The 20839-nt window shown below is 43.9% G+C and overlaps 1 protein-coding gene across 1 annotated transcript in view; it reads left to right on the top strand.

The window, feature by feature from the left end:
• Positions 1-20839, top strand: part of ZRANB3 (zinc finger RANBP2-type containing 3) — a 213165-nt gene that overhangs the window by 57016 nt on the left and 135310 nt on the right. The window contains exon 3 of the mRNA XM_054723478.1: positions 20123-20141. Coding sequence (XP_054579453.1) covers positions 20123-20141 — 19 coding nt within the window. The remainder of the gene's footprint in view (positions 1-20122; positions 20142-20839) is intronic.

Here is a 20839-nt window from a genome sequence, read left to right as displayed (position 1 = left end):
CCAGCTTGGCCTGACTTGGTACTTTTTCATTTGTTCCTTTCTGGCCTTGGGTAAGGCGTTTCTCATAAGACTTTCCTGTTTTTCACATGTTCCTCTTTGTGTTAACTGGAACCTGGAGGAGGGAAAGAGATAGAAGAATAGTTGGTTTAAAGGCTAAGATCTACCTCAGTGCCCACCTGTGAAATACCAGGCATCCATACATGTTATCAGTTCAGCTTGTCAGCTACCTTTATCTCTTAAAACTGCAAAGCTTCCCAAACTTTAGAGCCATGCTTAGTATTGACAGAAAATCATTCTTATAGTCTCCTTTTACTCTCATTTGTAGATTTTGTCTTTATGTTGATTGCTAATTTTGACTTAAAATTTTAGAAAGAAAAGTATTATTTTTACAACTCGTTGACAGCACAAAAAAAATCCCTATTTTTATATACATGTTTTATTTATTTGAATGAATGTTTATTTAAAAATTTTCTCTAGAAATACTTAAATTCTAATTTTTTTATTATGGTCTATTTGAAAAATTTGAATAGCTAAAAAAAAATTCTAATTGTCTAATCAGGAGATACTCAAAGGTACCTGGCCAGTGTGGTTCAGTGGTTGAGCGTCCACCTATGAACCAGGAGGTCATGGTTCGATTCCAGGTCAGGGCACTTGCCTGGGTTGTGGGCTTGATCCCCAGAGGGAGGCGTGCAGGAGGCAGCTGATCCATGATTCTCTCTCATCATTGATGTTTCTGTCTCTCTGTCTCTCTTCCTCTCTAAAATCAATAAAAAGATATATTTTTTAAAAGATGCTCAAAGGTGTTATTTTTGTATCCTTGACTTCCTGATTACTTCTTTTTTCTTTCTTTTTATTGAATTTATTGAGGTGACATTGGTTAACAAAATTATACAGGTTTCAGCCGAAACCGGTTTGGCTCAGTGGATAGAGCGTCGGCCTGTGGACTCAAGGGTCCCGGGTTCGATTCCGGTCAAGGGCATGTACCTTGGTTGCGGGCGCATCCCCAGTGGGGGGTGTGCAAGAGGCAGCTGATCGATGTTTCTCACTCATCGATGTTTCTAACTCTCTATCCCTCTCTCTTCCTGTCTATAAAAAATCAATAAAATATATTTTTAAAAAAATTATACAGGTTTCAGGTGCACAGTTCCACAGTTCCACTGTTTTATGTTTTCACCACCCCAAGTCAAGTCTCTGTTCATCACCATTTATCTGCCCTATTCCCTCCTCCATCTCCCTCCTCCTCCCAACAGTCACCACACTATTGTCCGTGTTCATGAGTCTTTTTTATTTTTTGCTCAATCCCTCTATCCCCATCCACCAAGTCCCCTAAACGCGCTCCCCCCTCCCCCCCGCAACACACACAGCTGTCAGAGTGTTCTCTGAGTCTGTCTCTATTTTGCTTGTTAGTTCATTTTGATTGCTTCATAATTATTCATTCTAACATCCTCCTGTTACTTTTAAAATCTTAAGTCAAGAAGACTACCTTATCTTAAAAATTACTTGAGTACATAGAACATGTTGGCTTTTATTAGCTTTATACATGATCTCAATAATTTGAACCTCACTGACATTTTTATTGCTAGTACAATAATGGTTATTTATTAAAACACTATTTTTTTTTTAATTTCTTTATTGATTAAGGTGTCACATATTTGTCCTCATCCCCCCATTCCCATCCCACCCCTCTCCCCACGCATGCCCCAATCCCCTGTTGAACTTAACCGTTGGATAGGCTTATATGCATGCATACAGGTCCTTTGGTTGAACTCTCCCCCTCCCCCCACCCTCCCCCTACCCTCCCGTATCCTCCCTCTGAGGCCCGATAGTCCGATCGATGCCTCCTTGCTTCTGGTTCTGTTCTTGTTCCTCAGTCTATGTTGTTCATCATTTCCTCTAGATGAACGAGATCAAATGTCACTAGATATATACTAATAAGAACTGAATGTGAGACGAGCAATAATATTTATGCTGACAGGCAAATGAATCAATCTGTAGCGAGCTTCCCCCTGGACCAACAGTTCTTTTGAGACCCAATTTCGATGTCCAGTAGTTCCTTATGTGTACATGTCAGCACTGACCCCTCAGCTCTGGATGGTGGACAAATGGTGGTAATGGAGGTCTGACTCCCTCTGGTTTGGTCTCGGCCGATCCCAGGGGCACGGCGTCACCTGGACTAAGGGGCACGTGGCCTCACCCATATCCAAGGGGCGCGTGGTCTCACCCGGGCCTGGGACCCAGCCTCACCCGGATGGATCCAGGGGCGCACGGCCTCACCCGGACCCAGGATCTGGCTTCACCCGTACCCAAGGACACTTGGCCTCTCCCAGACCCAGGGGCACGTGGCCTCACCCGGGCTTAGTTGCACAAGGCCTCACCTGGACCCAGGGACACATGGTCTCTCCCGGACCCAGGGACGCTTGGCCTCTCCCAGACCCAGGGCCACTGGGGCTCACCCGGGCCTAGGTGCACGAGGCCTCATCCGGATCCAGGGACGCATGGTCTCACCCGGACCCAGGGACGCTTGGCCTCTCCCAGACCCAGGGGCACGTGGCCTCACCCGGGCCTAGGTTCACGAGGCCTCACTCGGATCCAGGGACACATGGTCACACCCAGACCCAGGAACGTTTGGCCACTCCCAGACCCAGGGCCACTTGGGCTCACCCGGGCCTAGGTGCACGAGGCCTCATCCGGATCCAGGGACGCATGGTCTCACCCGGACCCAGGGACGCTTGGCCTCTCCCAGACCCAGGGCCTCTTGGGCTCACCCGGGCCTAGGTGCACGAGGCCTCACCCGGATCCTGGGACACATGGTCTCACCCGGACCAAGGGATGCTTGGCCTCTCCCAGACCCAGGGCCACTTGGGCTCACCCGGGACTAGGTGCACGAGGCCTCACCCGGATCCAGGGACACATGGTCTCACCCGGACCCAGGGACGCTTGGCCTCTCCCAGACCCAGGGCCACTTGGGCTCACCCGGGCCTAGGTGCACGAGGCCTCACCCGGATCCAGGGACACATGGTCTCACCCGGACCCAGGGACGCTTGGCCTCTCCCAGACCCAGGGCCACTTGGGCTCACCCGGGCCTAGGTGCACGAGGCCTCACCCGGATCCAGGGACACATGGTCTCACCCGCACCCAGGGACGCTTGGCCTCTCCCAGACCCAGGGCCACTTGGGCTCACCCGGGCCTAGGTGCACGAGGCCTCACCCGGATCCAGGGACACATGGTCTCACCCGGACCCAGGGACGCTTGGCCTCTCCCCGACCCAGGGCCACTTGGGCTCACCCGGGCCTAGGTGCACGAGGCCTCATCCGGATCCAGGGACACATGGTCTCACCCGGACCCAGGGACGCTTGGCCTCTCCCAGACCCAGGGCCTCTTGGGCTCACCCGGGCCTAGGCGCACGAGGCCTCATCCGGATCCAGGGACGCATGGTCTCACCCGGACCCAGGGACGCTTGGCCTCTCCCAGACCCAGGGCCACTTGGGCTCACCCGGGCCTAGGTGCACGAGGCCTCATCCGGATCCAGGGACACATGGTCTCACCCGGACCCAGGGACGCTTGGCCTCTCCCAGACCCAGGGCCTCTTGGGCTCACCCGGGCCTAGGTGCACGAGGCCTCATCCGGATCCAGGGACGCATGGTCTCACCCGCACCCAGGGACGCTTGGCCTCTCCCAGACCCAGGGCCACTTGGGCTCACCCGGGCCTAGGTGCACGAGGCCTCATCCGGATCCAGGGACGCATGGTCTCGCCCGGACCCAGGGACGCTTGGCCTCTCCCAGACCCAGGGGCACTTGGCCTCACCCGGACCCGGAGTCCGGCCTCACCTGGACCCAGGGGCATGTGGCCTCACCTAGACCCAGGGACGTGAGGCCTCACTTATACCCAGAGGCGTGTGACCACACCCGAGTCCAGAGGCGCGCAACCCCGCCCGCACCCGGGTCTCAGCGGGGCCCCGTCTTCCCGATCCCAATTCCTGCCGGTCAATCCCCCCTCAGCAATTCCCCTGGCCATCCTTCCAGAGCTCCAGTATGGCTGCTGCAGAACTCGTCGGGCGGCGGCTCGGCGAAGTTCCGGTGCACCCGGTGCATGGCGGTGGGCCAGTCTGGCGTCGCTGCGTCGGCCCTTGGGTCTGCATAGGTGGCCGGTCGCCGAGCATGCGCACCTGGCCGCTTCCAGGGCGTTGAGATTCTTGACGGACTCAGAGGTCAGCAAGCGCGGAGTCTCCCACCCCATGTCTCATAGGGGCTCGTCTGTCCGTGCTTGGCTGCCAGTGGAGCCGTCCCCTCAGCCGGAGACCGCCGGGGGAACTGCGCCGAGCACGTTCCAGGCCGCTGTTGTATCGCCTGAGCCATAGTTCTTTTGTGTCGCCTGAGCTGTAGTTCTTAAAGTGTGGTCTTTGGGTCACCGGCATCAGCATCATCCCACATACCCCTCTTTTATTCTAGTTGTAGAGCATCTACTCAGCCAGCCCTATGGTGGTCTTGGATGGTGTCTGCTCTGCTCTCTTGTCGTAGTCTCAAAGTTGTTGTGGTAGGCAACACTCAGGCTTCCGCCCTATGCCTCCATCTTGGTCCTCCTTTGTATAGTTAAGTCTTGATTGTTGTTGGTGTCACTGGGGGGGCTCTCTTTGTCTATAAAGGAAGAGTTGCTGTGCAGGAGACACGTTTATGGGCCGGGTCTTGGTGCAGCAAAGCTTTGGCGCTCACTGAATATTCCCGTTGAATGTGTCCCTTATGCACGTGGTTGAAATCTGGTGTCATCTCCCACAGACCACTAGATGCCCTCGTTTCTGGGTCTCCAATGGGGTGTAGATCAGCTACTGCCTTAGGCACTCAGCAAGGATTACAGCAAAAACTGTAGTTTCTTCCTCCTGTCTGAGTGGCCCTGGAGCAGTCCGACTAGAACAGCAGATCATCTGGTCCGCTGCCAGAGGGCAGGCCACCCACATGCATAAGCCGTTGCTTGGGGCGCAGGTGTGCCTGCAAGACTTGCGGGGCAGGTCTTCAAAACATGCGGGGCGGGTCCCAGGGCGGGGCGGGGTCTCAGGGCGCCAACAGGCCATGGTGCGGCGAGCCTCGATGGCTGTGAGTCTGGTCCTTCTGCCTTCCATGTATCTAAGTCCCCTCGTTCCGCACTCCAGCGCAGCAAACACTGATTGCTGGGCGCACCTCTGCAAGAGTCCCGCCTCTCCCCGCAGGCATCTGGGTCTCCTGGGGTTCGCCAGAAGATGGGTTTCAGGGTGATGGAGAGCTAATCTCCCTTAGGTTTGGAACAAAAGCCCCTTTCCCCCGCCACCAGCCAGACCCACGCACCTCCACACCTCATCCCCTCCGATTTCGCTGGGTGCGAGGCAACAGAACAGCCTTTAACCTCCGCCGCCATCTTTTTCAAACTTCTCAATTTGTACTTCTTAATCCCTTCATTTCAGTCAACTCTACTGAAGTCTAGCGCCGCCGGGAGGTGCAGGGAAAGGGCGCCCGGGCCTCCGTCCGGTGCGCGGTGCGCGCGTCCCGCGGAACCAGGCGCGCGAGGGCTGCGCGGCTGGGACGGGCGCTGGGCGGCCGCCGAGCTCCAGGCACCGCCATCACCGTGTTCCGGACGTCGCCGCCGCGGCGTCCCCCCAATTTATACTTTTTAATCCCTTGAATTCAGTCAACTCTACTGAAGTCTAGCGCTGCCGGGAGGTGCACGGAAAGGGCGCCCGGGCCTCCGTCCGGTGCGCGGTGCGCGCGTCCCGCGGAACCAGGCGCGCGAGGGCTGCGCGGCTGGGACGGGCGCTGGGCGGCCACCGAGCTCCAGGCACCGCCATCACCGTGTTCCGGACGTCGCCGCCGCGGCGTCCCCCCCAATTTATACTTTTTAATCCCTTGAATTCAGTCAACTCTACTGAAGTCTAGCGCCGCCGGGAGGTGCACGGAGAGGGCGCCCGGGCCTCCGTCCGGTGTGCGGGGCGCGCGGCCCGCGGGACCAGGCGCGCGGGGGCTGCGCGGCGGGGACGGGTGCTGGGAGGCCGCCGGGCTCCGGGCGCCGCCGCTGCGGCTGCGTCCCCAGCGTCCCGGGCCGGGCGGCCTGCGGGGGCGGCGGAGTTGCGAAAGTGAGTGAGTTTCCCAGGGTTTCGCCAGGAATGGGGTTCAGTGCAATCGGAGCCGGTGCTCAGCGCACTCCGGAGCCTTTATCTCCTTCCTGCCAGTGAACTCCGGCCAGGTCATCAGCCGCCCCCTCCTCTCCGGTTCCATCCTCCCCGCAGGCGCGTGTGCTCGTGTCTCCGCCCGTTTCTCCATACCTCAGGCTTTTACGGCTTCCCCGACTGTCCCCGTGGCCTTCTCCTTCCCCCCAGCTGTGGGCATTTCAGTCCGCCAGCTCTCCTGTGGTTCTGGACGATGTCCGTTCTGACCTCTAGTTGTATTTTTGAAATTGTTGTGCCCGGCTGCAGGTTAGGTGTTTAACCTATGTCGCCATCTTGGTTATTTATTAAAACACTTTTTAAAGACAGGTTTACTGAAGTATAATTTACATATAGTAAAATTCACCCTTTGAAAGTGTACAGTTTGATGTGTTTGGACAAATTAACACAATTGTGTAACCACCATCAAAAGCAAGATCTGGGAATTCCTTTGTGCCCCTTTGTAATCAGTCCCTCCCTTAACTTCTGACTCTGGGCAACACTGATCTGATTTCTCCCCTGATAGCTTTGTTTTTTCTAGACTCCCATATAAATGGAATCATACAGAATGTAGCATTTTGTGTCTGGCTTCTTTCTCTAACATAATACTTTTAAGATTGACCCATTTGTTGAATATATCATCCCTATTTATTGATGAGTAATATTCCTTGGGTAGATGTGTCAAAATTTGTCTAGCCATTCACTTGGTGAGGGACATTTTGATTATTTACAGTTTTTCATGATTATGAATTAGATTACTATAAACATTCACATGCAGGTCTTTGTGTGGACATGTTTTTATTTATCGGGTAAATACTTAAGAGTGGGATTGCTGGAACATATGGTAAATGTATGTTTAACTGTATACGAGACTACTGTGCTGTTTTTTAAAATGGGTATATATTTTTCATTCCCACCAGCAAATATATGAGGGTTACAGTCACTCTGATACTTGCCAACATTTGGGATTATAAATCATTTTTAATTTTAGGCATCCTAGTAGGTGTGCAATGGCATTTTATTGTGGCTTTAATATGCAGTTCTCAGATGACTAATGATGCTGAACACTTTTTGGTGCTTACTGGCCATCTCTACATTTTTATTGAGGTATCTACTCAAATCTTTTGCTCATTTAAAAATTAGATTATCTTCTTCTTATCTATACTAATAAAAGGTGGCCCTCGCACCCTTGCGTGACGCCCTCACGTCATCACAAGATGGCTGCCCCATGTCATCACAAGATGGCCGCCACACGATGGCCACCACAAGATGGCCGGTAGGGGAGGGCAGTTGTAGGCAATCAGGCCAGCAGGGGAGGGCAGTTGGGGGCAAACAGGCCAGCAGGGGAGGGCAGTTGTGGACGATCGGGCCGGCAGGGGAGGGCAGTTTGGGGCGATGAGGCCAGCACGGGAGAGCAGTTGGGGGCAACCAAGCTTGTAGGGGAGGGCAGTTGGGGGGGCCAGGCCTTCAGGGGAAGGCAGTTGGGGGTGACCAGGCCTGCAGGGGAGGGCAGTTGGGGGCGACCAGGCCAGCAGGGGAGGGCAGTTGTGGGCAATCGGGCCGGCAAGGGAGGACAGTTGTGGGCGATTGGGCCAGCAGGGAAGGGCAGTTGTAGGCAATCGGGCCTGCAGGGGAGGGCAGTTGGGGGCGATTGGGCCGACAGGGGAGGGCAGTTGGGGGGCGATCAGGCCAGCAGGGGAGCGGTTAGGCGTCAATCAGGCCAGCAGGGGAGCGGTTAGTGGGCGATCAGGCTGGCAGGCAGGCGAGTGGTTAGGAGCCTGCAGTCCCAAGTTGTGAGAGGGATGTCTGACTGCCGGTTTAGGCCTAATCCTGAGGGGTCTGAGATTGGAGAGGGTGCAGACCAAGCTGAGAGACACCCCCACCCCGTGCATGAGTTTCGTGCACTGGGCCTGTAGTTCAAATATAAGAGTTATTTATATAGTCTAGATACAAGTCCTTTTCTCATCTTTTACATAGTCTCCTAGCATGTGCCTTGTCTTAGGGGTATCTTTTGAAGAACAGATGTTCATTTTGATGAAATCCAATTTATCTTTTTTCCCCCCAGTAGTTTGTGCTTTTGGTGTCTTATCTAAGAAAAAGCTTAATCCAAGGCACTAATGTTTTTCCCTATTTTTTAATGCACAGATTTATTGGATTTATTTTTTACATACAGTACATAGAATATGTTGACTTTTATTAGTTTTTTTACATGATCTCAGTAATTTGAACCTCACTGACATTTCTGTAATGTCACTCGGGGGTTCTATAATCCATTTGAATTTAATATTTGTTTATGGTGAAGAGTTTTGTTTTGTTTTGTTTTTGCATCTAATTACCTTGCCGGCTTTGTCTAAAATCAATTGACTTTGCATATGTGGGTTTATTTCTTAACTCTGTTCTGTTCTATTGATCCATATGTTTATCCTTATGTAAATGCCACATTGATTTGATTATTGTAGCTCTATAGTAAATCTTAAAATTTGGTTTAATTCTTATTATGGGAAAACAAGTATTGAGCTAGGATTTTCCTATTTATCACTTCTTTCCATTGGTCATATGTATGCCCTTTAGAATAAGATTACCTCATATTTTATATGACAGTCCTACATCTATTTGAGTAAATGTTTACACATTTTTATTTGGACTAATGCTTTAGACCTTTTCGTCTTAAGATGTTTTTTTGTCTTTTTATCTTCAGAGCTTATCACATATTAGGAGCTCAGTAAATTGAACTCTCTATTTTAGAGAGTTCAATTCAGTTGTTGAACTGAATTGAACTCTCTAAAATAATTGTTCATTAATGTCCTTAAAGCAGGTTACTTGAATTCAACAGAGCAAGAACATATTTCCTGTGAGATTCAAGTCTTTCAAAAACCAATGTTCTCTTAATCAAAAAATGAATACTTCTGGACAATTGCATTGTAACTGGTTTGTTTTGAACTATTGGAAAAGTCTTTTATTTTTAATTTTACTTTTTATTTTATTAAAATATCCTATATAATAAAAGAGTAATATGCAAATTGACCCTAATGGTGGAATGACTGGTCACTATGACATGCACTGACCACCAGGGGGCAGACACTCAATGCAGGAGCTGCCCCCTGGTAATCAGTTCCCTCCCACAGGGGCAGCTCCGCTCAGCCACAAGCCAGGCTAACGGCTACGAGCACAGTGGTGGTGGTGGGAGCCTCTTTCACCTCCTCTGCAGCACTAAGGATGTCCGACTGCGGCTTGGGGAGTGGGCCTAAGCCACAGTCGGACATCCCCCAAGGGCTCCCTGGCTGCCAGAGGGATGTCTGACTGCCAGCTTAGGCCCGATACCCCAGGGAGCGGGCCTAAGCCGGCAGGTGGACATCCCCCGAGGGGTACCGGACTGTGAGAGGGCACAGGCCGGGCTGAGGGATCCCCTGAGTGCACAAATTTTCATGCACCGAGCCTCTAGTTATTATATAGTTTAGAGTCAGTGGCTCTTAAGGCTACTATAAAAAATAGCCATAGCCATCTCCTGGTATCCCCCAACCTTCTTCTCTACAGTTTCTAATTCCTCAGAGATATCACTTTCAACTCTAACTTTTCACACCATATATCTAAATAATGTGCTGATGACACAACTTTTTTTCCCCCCAGTTTTAGACATCTATTGTGTTATTTTCATACTTTGTGCTAGGTACTGGTTGGCCTAATTCAATATAGAAACTTGTTCCCTTTAGTTGGGGAATTTTAAAATATTTGGTTGGTTGTGTGAGAAATGGCTCACCTGTCTGAATTTTAAATGACAGACTAGGAAACAGAAACATGGCAAAAATGAGAGACTTTTAGTAACACTCTTGAGAGCAGGCACCCATTGTACAGGAATACACGTGGGGCAGGGAACATAGCCTATTTATTTTTTTATTTTAAGCTTCTGATTTTTTTTTCTTTATTGATTAAGGTATTACATATGTGTCCTTATCCCCCCATTGCCCTCCCCCGCCCCCACTCATGCCCTCATTCCCCTGGTGTCTGTGTCCACTGGTTAGGCTTATATGCATGCATACAAGTCCTTTGGTTGATCTCTCCCCCATACCCCCATCCTCCCCTACCTTTCCTCTGAGGTTTGCCAGTCTGATGGATGCTTCTCTGTCTCTGGATTTGTTTTTGTTCATCAGTTTATGTTGTTCATTATATTCCACAAATGAGTGAGATCATGTGATATTTATCTTTCTCTGACTGGCTTATTTCACTTAGCATAATGCTCTCCTGTTCCATCCATGCTGTCTCAATAGGTAAGATATCCCTCTTTTTCACAGCTGCATAGTATTCCATGGTGTAAATGTACTACTGCTTTTTAATCCACTTATCTACTGATGGGCACTTGAGCTGTTTCCAGATCTTAGCTATTGTAAATTGAGCTACTATGAACATAGGGGTGCATATATTCTTTCTGATTGGTGTTTCAGGTTTCTTAGGATATATTCCTAGAAGTTGGATCATTGGGTCAAATGGCAGTTCCATTTTTAATTTTTTGAGGCAATTCCATACTGTTTTTCATAGTGGCTGCACCATTCTGCATTTCTACCAGCAGTGTGAGGGTTCCATTTTCTCCACATTCTAGCCAGCACTTGTCATTTGTTGATGGTAGCCATTCTGACAGGTGTGAGGTGATACCTCTTTGTCATTTAACTGGTAGTTCTTGAATATATTCCAAAACAGAGGTTGGCAAACTTTTTCCAGATGGTAAATATTTTAGACTTTGCATGCTATACCATCTCTGTCACTACACCGCTGTTCTTGTTGCACAAAAACAGCCATTAAACAATATGCAAATGAATGAGCAGGACTGTGTTCCAATAAAACATTACAGTAGTTTCCCCCTTACCTATGGGAAATATGTTCAAGTGGATGCTTGAAACAATGGGTAGTACCAAATCCTATATACACTATGTTTTTTCCTATACATACATATCTATGGTAATATTAAATTTATAAATTAAGCACAGTAAAAGATTAATAACAAATAATAAATAGAATAATTATAATAATATACTGTCATAATTATAACAATTCACAAAGTTATGTGAATTTGGTCTTTCTCAAAATATCTTATTGTAACTTGCAGTGAATGGCTTGGTGTCACTTGTCTCGGGGGATCCCTTGTTGAATTCTTCCTATAGGCCAGTGATTTTTAACCTATTTTTATTTCATGGCACACCTACACTAATTACTAAAATTCTGCAGCACACAAGAATTTGACAAAAGAAATAGGTATAATTTTGATTCATTCACACCAGATGTCTATTGTTGTGTTGGTTGTTATCATTTTTTAAAATTTAGCAACAGATATAGAGTAATCAGGAATTTGGAGCAAAGAGAAAAAAAAAAGAGATTAAAATAGGGCAGTAGCTATAGAACATGTTGGAAATCTCAATAGTGGGCATGAGTCAACAATGAGAAAGAAAAATAAGAAAGATGACTAATGGAGACCTTAATGTGCTTCTATAATATAGTAAGGGAAAATATGACTAATACAGTTTCTCACTTCATAGAAATTTTACACCACATTTGAATGAAACTAAAGTTTACTTTGTAGATGAAGGACTGCCCATAATCACAGTTATCCATGAGAATAAAAAGTCTTTTTCTCCTACTGAGAAATGGCAAATATAGTCTACATTATAGAGACTTTAACCTACAGCTAAAAAGAAAACTTCATTCATTACAGAACATCCATTTTATTTGCCAAACCTGGTTTGGTGTGTCAACAGCTATGCAATTCACCTGGCTTGGACAACCAGTTCCATTTTCAATTGTTACAAAAATAAATGTTATTTGTTCCAAATTCATTAATTGCTTGAATCATAATTTATCCAGTATGGCTGCAGACATCAAAAAGCAGCTTTTCATTTCTCTGAATTATTTCCAAAACCTTGAGGCACCTTACATTAATCATCCATTAGAATATCAAGACATACATACTCCAGTGTGTACATAGCCATATCTTTGGATGCACACGCTCAGTGTTTGCTATTTTTAACCCAAATTGTCATACAGATAGAAAAGAGAAAACTGAATACATTTCTGAGAACCATTTTACACACCAGCTAAATTTTAAATCCAAGATTCTCAGAACTAAACAATTTGTATTTAACCTGAAGCTTTTCAATTTCTTTATATTAACTAGACCAACTTTTCTATAATTAACACCCATATCTCTTTTGAATAAATAATGTCTGTAAAAAGAAAACAGCAAAACTCTCCAAGAGAATATTTTTATTACACTGATAATTTAATGAGGTGACATGTATAATACGAACACTCTATTTGTGTTTTGAATCATAAGCACAGGATTTAGGATATTGTACCTGAAAACAGGGTTTGCTTAACCTATAACATGCATGTTTCAGCCTCCGAGGAGGGTTAAGTACCGCAGGAATAATACCTTTTCGATATTTATATGTAATTTGATCATTAGCACTAATCAACCATTTGACATATTAAATGGTTCATGACTTACCATATCATATTATATACCACACCACTCATTAGTATGCTATGCTAACTTAATGTTACTTTAATAAACTCCACCCACTCTCCCCTACAGACCAAGCCACAAACACCATGGTTTCAGAGGACTAAGTTATAATATATTTTCCTGACAAAACCTCTTAAAGTATTTCCCCTGTAATTGTAAAAAGTCAACATGATAAAATGGCCTTTATTTAGGTTTAATATTATTTGTTTTTGCAATTGGGGATACATTCAGATGTATATGATTTAGAAGGTACAAAAGTGTGAAGTCTCCAATCTCTATTCCTCAACTGTGTCCCAGACATTGGCTGTTCTGGAGGCAATAAAATTACCAATTCCTTGTGTGTAGCCTTCCAGAAATATTCTCTGTAAGTACAAGTTACTACTATATATGTTACAAATAATAACATAAGATTTATACCTTTTGTGATCTTGTGTAAAATTCCCAAAATGCACTTTATAGCATTGTAACATGATACTAACATATAACATGAAAAATAAAAGGAAAAAATGGAGGTTGAAAATTAGGAAAAAAAATCTTTGTTTCTCATTGCTTTGACAAATGACAAGTATATGTAATCAGGAAGCCTTCAGCTTCAGCTCTTGTCTAGCTTGGCTTCTGCATAGGGCTCGGGTAGAACAGCCACCTCCTGGAAAAGCCGTCCTGGACTCCCAGCGGCTTCCAGTTCTCCTAGCTCTATCTCTGCCACTTTTCCTGATGCATACTCCTCTGCCCATCCTTTTCAGTATTGTCTTCAGTCATTTTCTCTTCATATTCCACCCAAATTTTTTTTTTAAGACTTTTGTTGTGGTTAATCCTCACCCAAGGATATATTTTTTTTCTTTTTTAAGAGAGAGTGGAAGGGAGGGAGGGAGAGGAGAGAGAGAGAGAGAGAAACATTGATACATCGATTGGTTGCCTCCTGCATGTGGCCGAATTGAATCTGCAACCTAGGTACATGCCCTTGACCAGGAATTGAACCTGAGACCCTTCAGGGCACAGGCAGGTCGAAGCTATAGTCACTTAGACACACCGGCCAGGGCTCCACCTAAATTTCTAAAGCTCTTGTCCATTCTCATAGTTTTAAGTACCATTCACATACAAGTCCTAAAGCTTTTAGCATATGCTCCAGCTCCACATTTAAAACCTCTTTTTGGATATTGTTTTTTCTGAATATCCTGAAGTTATTATGCTATACGTTGCATGTTGATATTTGAAACTAAAGCTAATTAAGACCTAGATTTAAAAAAAAAAATCTCTAAAGGGGTTAATTAAACAATTGATTTGAGTATGTGATTCTTACCCTTGGGTCAGAAATTATGTTTAAATAAAATCTACAAAACAACACTGTTTATTTTGGTTGCTTATCAATTCAGTCTGCTGCATTTCTCTAAAATTTTAACGTGCTGCTCTTATTTGCCAGCATATAATTTAAAATATCGTAGACGTCTATATCCAGCTTCTTAGTCTCATCTGATTTACTAGTATGAGTTGACTAAGCTAAGCCAAGTAAGCTGAGCTGTGACCAAATGAGGTAAGAGAGTACATTATAAATGCAAATATACCATAAAAACTTTATTGTTGTTATGATGCTGAAGATACATTCTGTTCAATAAAATACGAATATCTATGTTCACTGTCAGTAAGTAAATACTGGCAATGGATGTGGGGGAGTTACAGAGGATGGTAGCTTAAATTTAGCAGTTATAAACAAAAGGAAATGTGATTGACATTAAAAACTGATTTTATAAACACTATTTTCATTAGGATGCAGTGCAGGAATAGAAATTCAACTCAAAATGGCTTAATTACTAAAGAGAATTAATGTATCACATTCTATGTAACAAGAATCCAGGAGTGGATGGTTCCAAGGTGGCTCATTCAGTAGCCTCCTCATGTCCTCTTTCTACTCTGTCATCATAAATAGTTCTGGACAACATATCCTTACTCAGCAATGTTCAGAAGCACATGGAAGGTATACCTAGAAAATTCCAAAGTCTGTAATAGAGAAATAAGAGTAGAAAGACTTTGGTATAGCAACCCACGTTTGCTGCATATATTATGACTTTGGAAAACAAGTTACAATAACATTCAGTGTTTTATTTTAGTTCTTTTAACCATTATGAGACAACAGTCACATACAGGAAGGACATGAAAGTCTATGATAATTTCCAAGTATGTTAAGAGATGCGGGTTTTACAAACAAATCCTGTGAATGCCAAAATCCAGATGAAGTTTTTAAAAGAATTGCTTTTTCCGTTCATGAGCTTTACAAAAAATTAAACTAGTCTCTAATTGCTAGATTATATCTTGAAAATATTATGCTTCATTAGTCTGACCAACCGCAGTAGCACAAAATTACCTATAACTGTTACTAATAAAGAAAAAAAATAGAAAGTATCCTCTGCATCCTCCTAGATAGCTTTTTAAAAAAAAAAGGTCTATTTCAGCTGTTTTGAGGGAATTATTATTTTCAGGATATATAATAATTCCCATTGGACCATTATATCACATTAGCTTTTATGCAATTATTTATTCTTGTTTATAAAGCTGTAGGTCAAAAACATTGATTATTCCTACAACAATTAGTAGAGAATTTTTAGGGCTTAATTAGACAGTAACATTCATTATAATATTTTGGAGTTACAAAAATGTAGTTTATATGAAAAGCAACTAAGAAGTAAGTCAGGTCATCCTAACCAGTTTGGCTCAGTGGATAAAGCGTCGGCCTGTGGACTCAAGGGTCCCAGATTCGATTCCGGTCAAGAGCATGTACCTTGGTTGCGGGCACATCCCCAGTAGGGAGTGTGCAGGAGGCAGCTGATCGATGTTTCTCTCTCATCGATGTTTCTAGCTCTCTATCCCTCTCCCTTCCTCTCTGTAAAAAATCAATACAAATATATTTTAAAAAAATAAAATAAAAAAAATAAAATTGGTCTTTTAATTTCAACAACCTCCAGGTACATTTAGTCAATCACAAAATATAACTTTGAGCACCAGGCATAGTGCTAGACTCTTAGTCTGAGCAAGAGACAAACATTTAAATAAGTAAGTGTACTAAACGTTACTGATGTTATGGTAGAAGTCCTTTCAGGGCAAATGCTGTAAGGCAGAAGAGGAAAGTAGTCACTTCTATCCAAATGTGTAATAAAGGTTACAGGGAGAAAGACATGGTGAACATTAAACTATTACCTGGATTCAAAATGCCTCCTCCTCACCTTCAAGCAGGTCCTCATACCCGAGTAATCATGACACTCATTTCAAAGGAAGAAATTCCCTCTAACCCCTATTGTTTATTTAAAATGTTTTATATTAAATACAAACCCCAAACTAGGTCCAACTCCCTTATACATATTGGTTTTAGGAAATTTTTTTAGATGAAAACACATTTATAAAATTAAGAGTAAACCAAAAAAATGAAGACAATTCAATTTAACAATATTAATTTAATATGATGGATGATGTTATTTTATGGAAACTAAATTGATGCTGTTGGGTTTTATGGTGAAAAGAAATAGCCTCATGTCTATTTATCATTTATTCTGTATTTACCTTTTAATGATAAGGAATTGAGTCCAGCTACACAGAATAAAAAATCAAATAGTAATGGCTAAAATAGATAGGACTATTCTGCCCTTGTTCCCCCAACAGGAAGTTGGGAGTTAGGTAGTCCAAGATGTCCGAGCCACACCTCTGCAATCCTGGTGTCCTTTCCTTTCTGGTAGGTCAAAAGTAGCTGTTCCAGTTCCAGGTTTGGCATCATCGTTTTATGCAGGAAGAGAGGAAGAGGACAAAAGGGCACTTGCCAACTGAGTTGACTCTATTTTAACAAGTTTTTTTCAGAGTCACCACCCTACTGGTCATTCTACTGTTCCAGTGACCTCTACTGTCTTATTGGCCACATACTGTGTCACATCCACACCTGACTGAAATGGAACTTGGAAAATAGATCCCATCCTCAGGGTTATATTATTGAGGGAAAAGGGAAGAAAAGATTTGGGAAAGCAACATCAGGCTCTGCGCAAATTCCAAGGCCAATTTTAAGGAGGAGCAATTTAGAAACACAATAGCAACCTCTATCACATAAAGACCAATTCATCCGTGAGTTAAACTGTAACAGGTCTATAACAATGGTTAAAAAATTCTTTATTTCATATTGACTATCATGGTTACTGATAATGAAGTTTAACGTTTGGAGCTAAAAAAAATTAGCTCCCTCAAGATCTTTCTACAGTTCTCTCTTATAACTTGTAAAAATCTGTATCCATTGGGTATTTCACAGTAAGAAGTATCTGGTGTGGGTCTGTAGGGGAGAACATATGCCTCATACAATCCTAAATGCAAAAGAGAGTACCAAATATACACACACCTAATTTTAAAGTAGTTATTCAGATAATCCAGAATATTCCTATTTTTTGGGATTGTAATCTAAATGAAAACTCAGCATTTAAAGAGTATTCTGACTCCCTTAAAACAAGAGTCTGCAGATTACTCACCATGGGCCAAGCCCAGCCTGTCATTTATTTTTGTAAATACATTAGTCCACACCCTTTATCTGAGGCTCTGCTTTCCATAGTTTTAGTCACTGACAGTCAACTGCAGTTCGAAAATATTAAATAGAAAATTCCAGAAGTAAACAATTCATGTTTTAAGTTGTGTGCTGTTCTGAGTAGTGTGATGAAATCTCATGCCATCCTACTCTATCCCTTCTGCCCTGTGCTTTGAGAGATAATCCTTGTGCTTCATCTTCCAGTCTACTTATTAGATGTCAGTAATGATCATTCTTTAAAAAAAATTCATCTACTCCTTTTAGTTTGATAATCATGGCTTCGAGTTTTAGGATGTGTGTGTGTGTGTGTGTGTGTGTGTGTGTGTGTGTGTGTGTGTGGTTGCATCAGAATTTCCAAAAGTGCTCAAACAGTTTTTGTGCCCATGTTTTTCTTTTCTAGCACTTCTTGTTCACGAGATAGGTATTCTGATAATTCACTCTTATTTTGCTGTTTCAAATGTTGGTGCCTCTCACATGGGCAGTTATTTTTCTATGATGGCACATTGGAAATCAGGTCTGGTTGCTGAACTATCCTTAACAGCAGGAATCCCATAGGTTGGTAAAGGAATAGTGTATGGGTGGGGTCCGGCTGGCCCACCCCGATGGGGGCCAATTGGGGCCGGGCCAGTTGGGGGGAGAGGATGCGGGAGGTTGGCCACCAGCACCACCCCCAATCGGGGTGGAGGGGCCGATCGGGGGTGGGGCTGGCCAGGGGGAGGGGCTGCGGGCAGTTGGGGGGGGGCATTCGGGGCCCACATCGGGCCAGTTGGCTGCTGCAGTATGCCTCATAGCGACCGATCATGCCGGTTGTTCTGGTCATTCTACTGTTCCGGTCGCTTGGCTTTTATTTACTAGTATATAGATAAGCCACAGCAGTCTTTTTAAAAAGGTAATATGTTTCTTCTTTCCAAAGGATTCAAAGAAAATCCAAATTCTATACCATTGCTTATAAGGTTCTTCAGGGTCAGGAGCCTAGCTGCCTTCCAACATTATTATTATTAGTAGTAGTAGTAGTAGTAGTAGTACTGTTTTCATCTCACTGCACTTCACTCACATTAGCTTCCTTATCCTTTTAAACTATATTATAATTATCCTATCTCAGGATCTTTGGTTTTGCTGATCACTTTGTTGAGAAGAATCTTCCAGATTTTCTCATAATTCCCTTTCTCATTAAATTTATGACTTGCTCAAATCTGTCCAACTTGCCTAACATAAAGACTCTTCCTGACCATTCTATGAAATATATTTTCCCCTATATTCCTTATTCTGCCTTACCTTGTTTTAGTATTTTTTTAATATAACTTATCACCACTGGAATCGTATGCTTGTGTATTATCTTCTTCCAGGCAACCTCTATGAGGGAACAACTTTAATTCACTGCTACATCTCTAGCACTTAGAACAGTGCAGGGTACATAGTAGATGCTCAACAAATAATATATACTTAAAATGACATCTTCACCAAATTTGAGTTGGATTTTAAAATGAAAAAGTAGGCAAACTCATGAATTTTCCTGGAAATAATCATGATTCTCAAAGTATTGCTTTTTTCATTTCTACTTTTTAGGCTTGTGTGTAAAAAATGTAATAAACTTTATATTCTTGCATATGCTTTAAATTTCAGTTAAAATATTTTTATCTTATTTTCTCATAAAAATACTTATTAGGTAACCTGACATGTTTTTTCTTTTTAAGAACGAAATTCCATTTTACCTGTAACTTATTCCTTGATAATATATTTATTATCAAATTCTTAATTTGTGTTTTATGTTAAAATAAACCTTATAAAATTATATAATGTCAAGACCATTGGTGAAAAAGGAAGAAACTAATAGAAATAGGGACTTTATTCTTTTCAAACTGTATAACATATCAGTGTTTTTTAGGTTGCCTGGAAATCCCTTCAGTTAAGAGATTGTTGTTGTTTTTTCCAATACTGTGCATACATACTATCTCTACGGGACTCCTCGTGATCCTGACCATACCTGTTATTCTTGATTTTTACTCTTTGCTTTTTCTTTTACTCAGGACCTCCGTTTATAACCCTAACCTCAATTTTTAGTGGACAGAATTTACTCCTATCCTATATAATAAAGATCTAATATGCAAGTGGTCATCACGCCCTTGCATCCTCACTCTGGGGCTAAGGGGCCTGAGGCCACGCCCCCCCACCCTGGTGCCGGGCCGGGAGACCTGAGGCTGCGCCCCCTCACCCTGCAGGGCTTGACAGGGGTGGGACCGGCCGGGTCTGGGTCTTGTGTGATTTTGAGGCACGGGTGGGCGGGGACTTGACTCTGGGTCCCGCGGCGCGCCCCAGACTCTGACAGGAGGGAGATTTTCATATACATTTTACTAATTTTCTTTCATCTCTGACACTTCTATTATAGAGAAAGGGCAAATAACAATATTAAAATATTTCCTCTAATCCCTTTTAGTATGGACGAATTTCATGCACCGGGCCACTAGTATAATATATATAATTATATGTCTACTGAGATATGGTTGACTTTTATTTTCTTGTACTTTAATACAGTATTCTTATGTCTAGGGAAGATCATTTTGAGGTTTGATAGTAAGGATGACGGAACTCATTGGTACAGTCACTTGCCATTTTGCTCACATTTCTGAAGGGTCACTGTAGCTGTTTCCATGGTGGGCAGTGGCAAACAGCGCGGCTGAGGCTGTGACACGCCCACATAGCCATATGCCGTTGGCAGCCGGAGAATCTCATCAAGTCAACGCTGGCCCCTGTTCTCATGCACACATACAGGCACCTGTTTCCGGCATAGCACTTTATCATCTATATATTATTTTGTGGCAAGCTACTTAATCAGAACTTTTAAATGGTTGACTTTGATAATTAAGAAATTAATTTCGTTTTATTTTTCTTTTTTTCCAGGTGCATGGTGGCTGATGAGGTAAGTGTTTTCATGACTTTTATGTCTTTCATTAAATTTCACAACCAATTTTTAGTGTCTACTATTTACCATATACTCTCTGTCTCTCCATATGACTATATTTCTATAGATGGAGAAAAGGAGAGGGGGAGACAGAGGAGGGTGGGGAGGGGTGCAGCCAGGAGAATAACAATAATATCCCTGGCCAGTGTAACTTGGTTGGAGCCTCATACATATACCTAAAGGTTGCAGGTTATATTCTGGGGTTGGGCACATACCTAGGTTGCAGGTTCCATTCCCAGTTGGGGCATGTACAGAAGACAGCTCATCAGTGTTCTCTCTCACATTGATGTTTCTCTCTCTCTCTCTCCCCCCGACCACCCTTTTTCCCCCTCGCTGTAAAATCAATAAGCATATCCTTGGGTGAGGATTTTAAAAAAAGAATGAGAATAAATGTGTGTGTGCAAGTGTATGCAAGGTGTGCAGTTGGAACATGTTATTAACTCTTTGCACTTGCTTGCTTTTCTCGATTCCTTTATTCTACTGCTAACCGTGTTGAGTCACACTCGACATCCGAGTGCAAAGGGTTAATATTAGTGATCCAAAATTCAAATGGTTATCCAAAGAAACTTGAATGTGCTTTGAAATGCAGTACCAAATGAAACAACTCTTTTCTACTTGTCATAATACTGCTTACTTAGAAGCTAAACTTGGAAGAT

Source organism: Eptesicus fuscus, chromosome 11, assembly GCF_027574615.1.
Source record: "Eptesicus fuscus isolate TK198812 chromosome 11, DD_ASM_mEF_20220401, whole genome shotgun sequence".
Taxonomy (NCBI): Eukaryota; Metazoa; Chordata; class Mammalia; order Chiroptera; family Vespertilionidae; genus Eptesicus; species Eptesicus fuscus.
The sequence above is the reverse complement of the archived record's forward strand: the minus strand, read 5'-3'. Positions and strand labels throughout refer to the sequence as shown.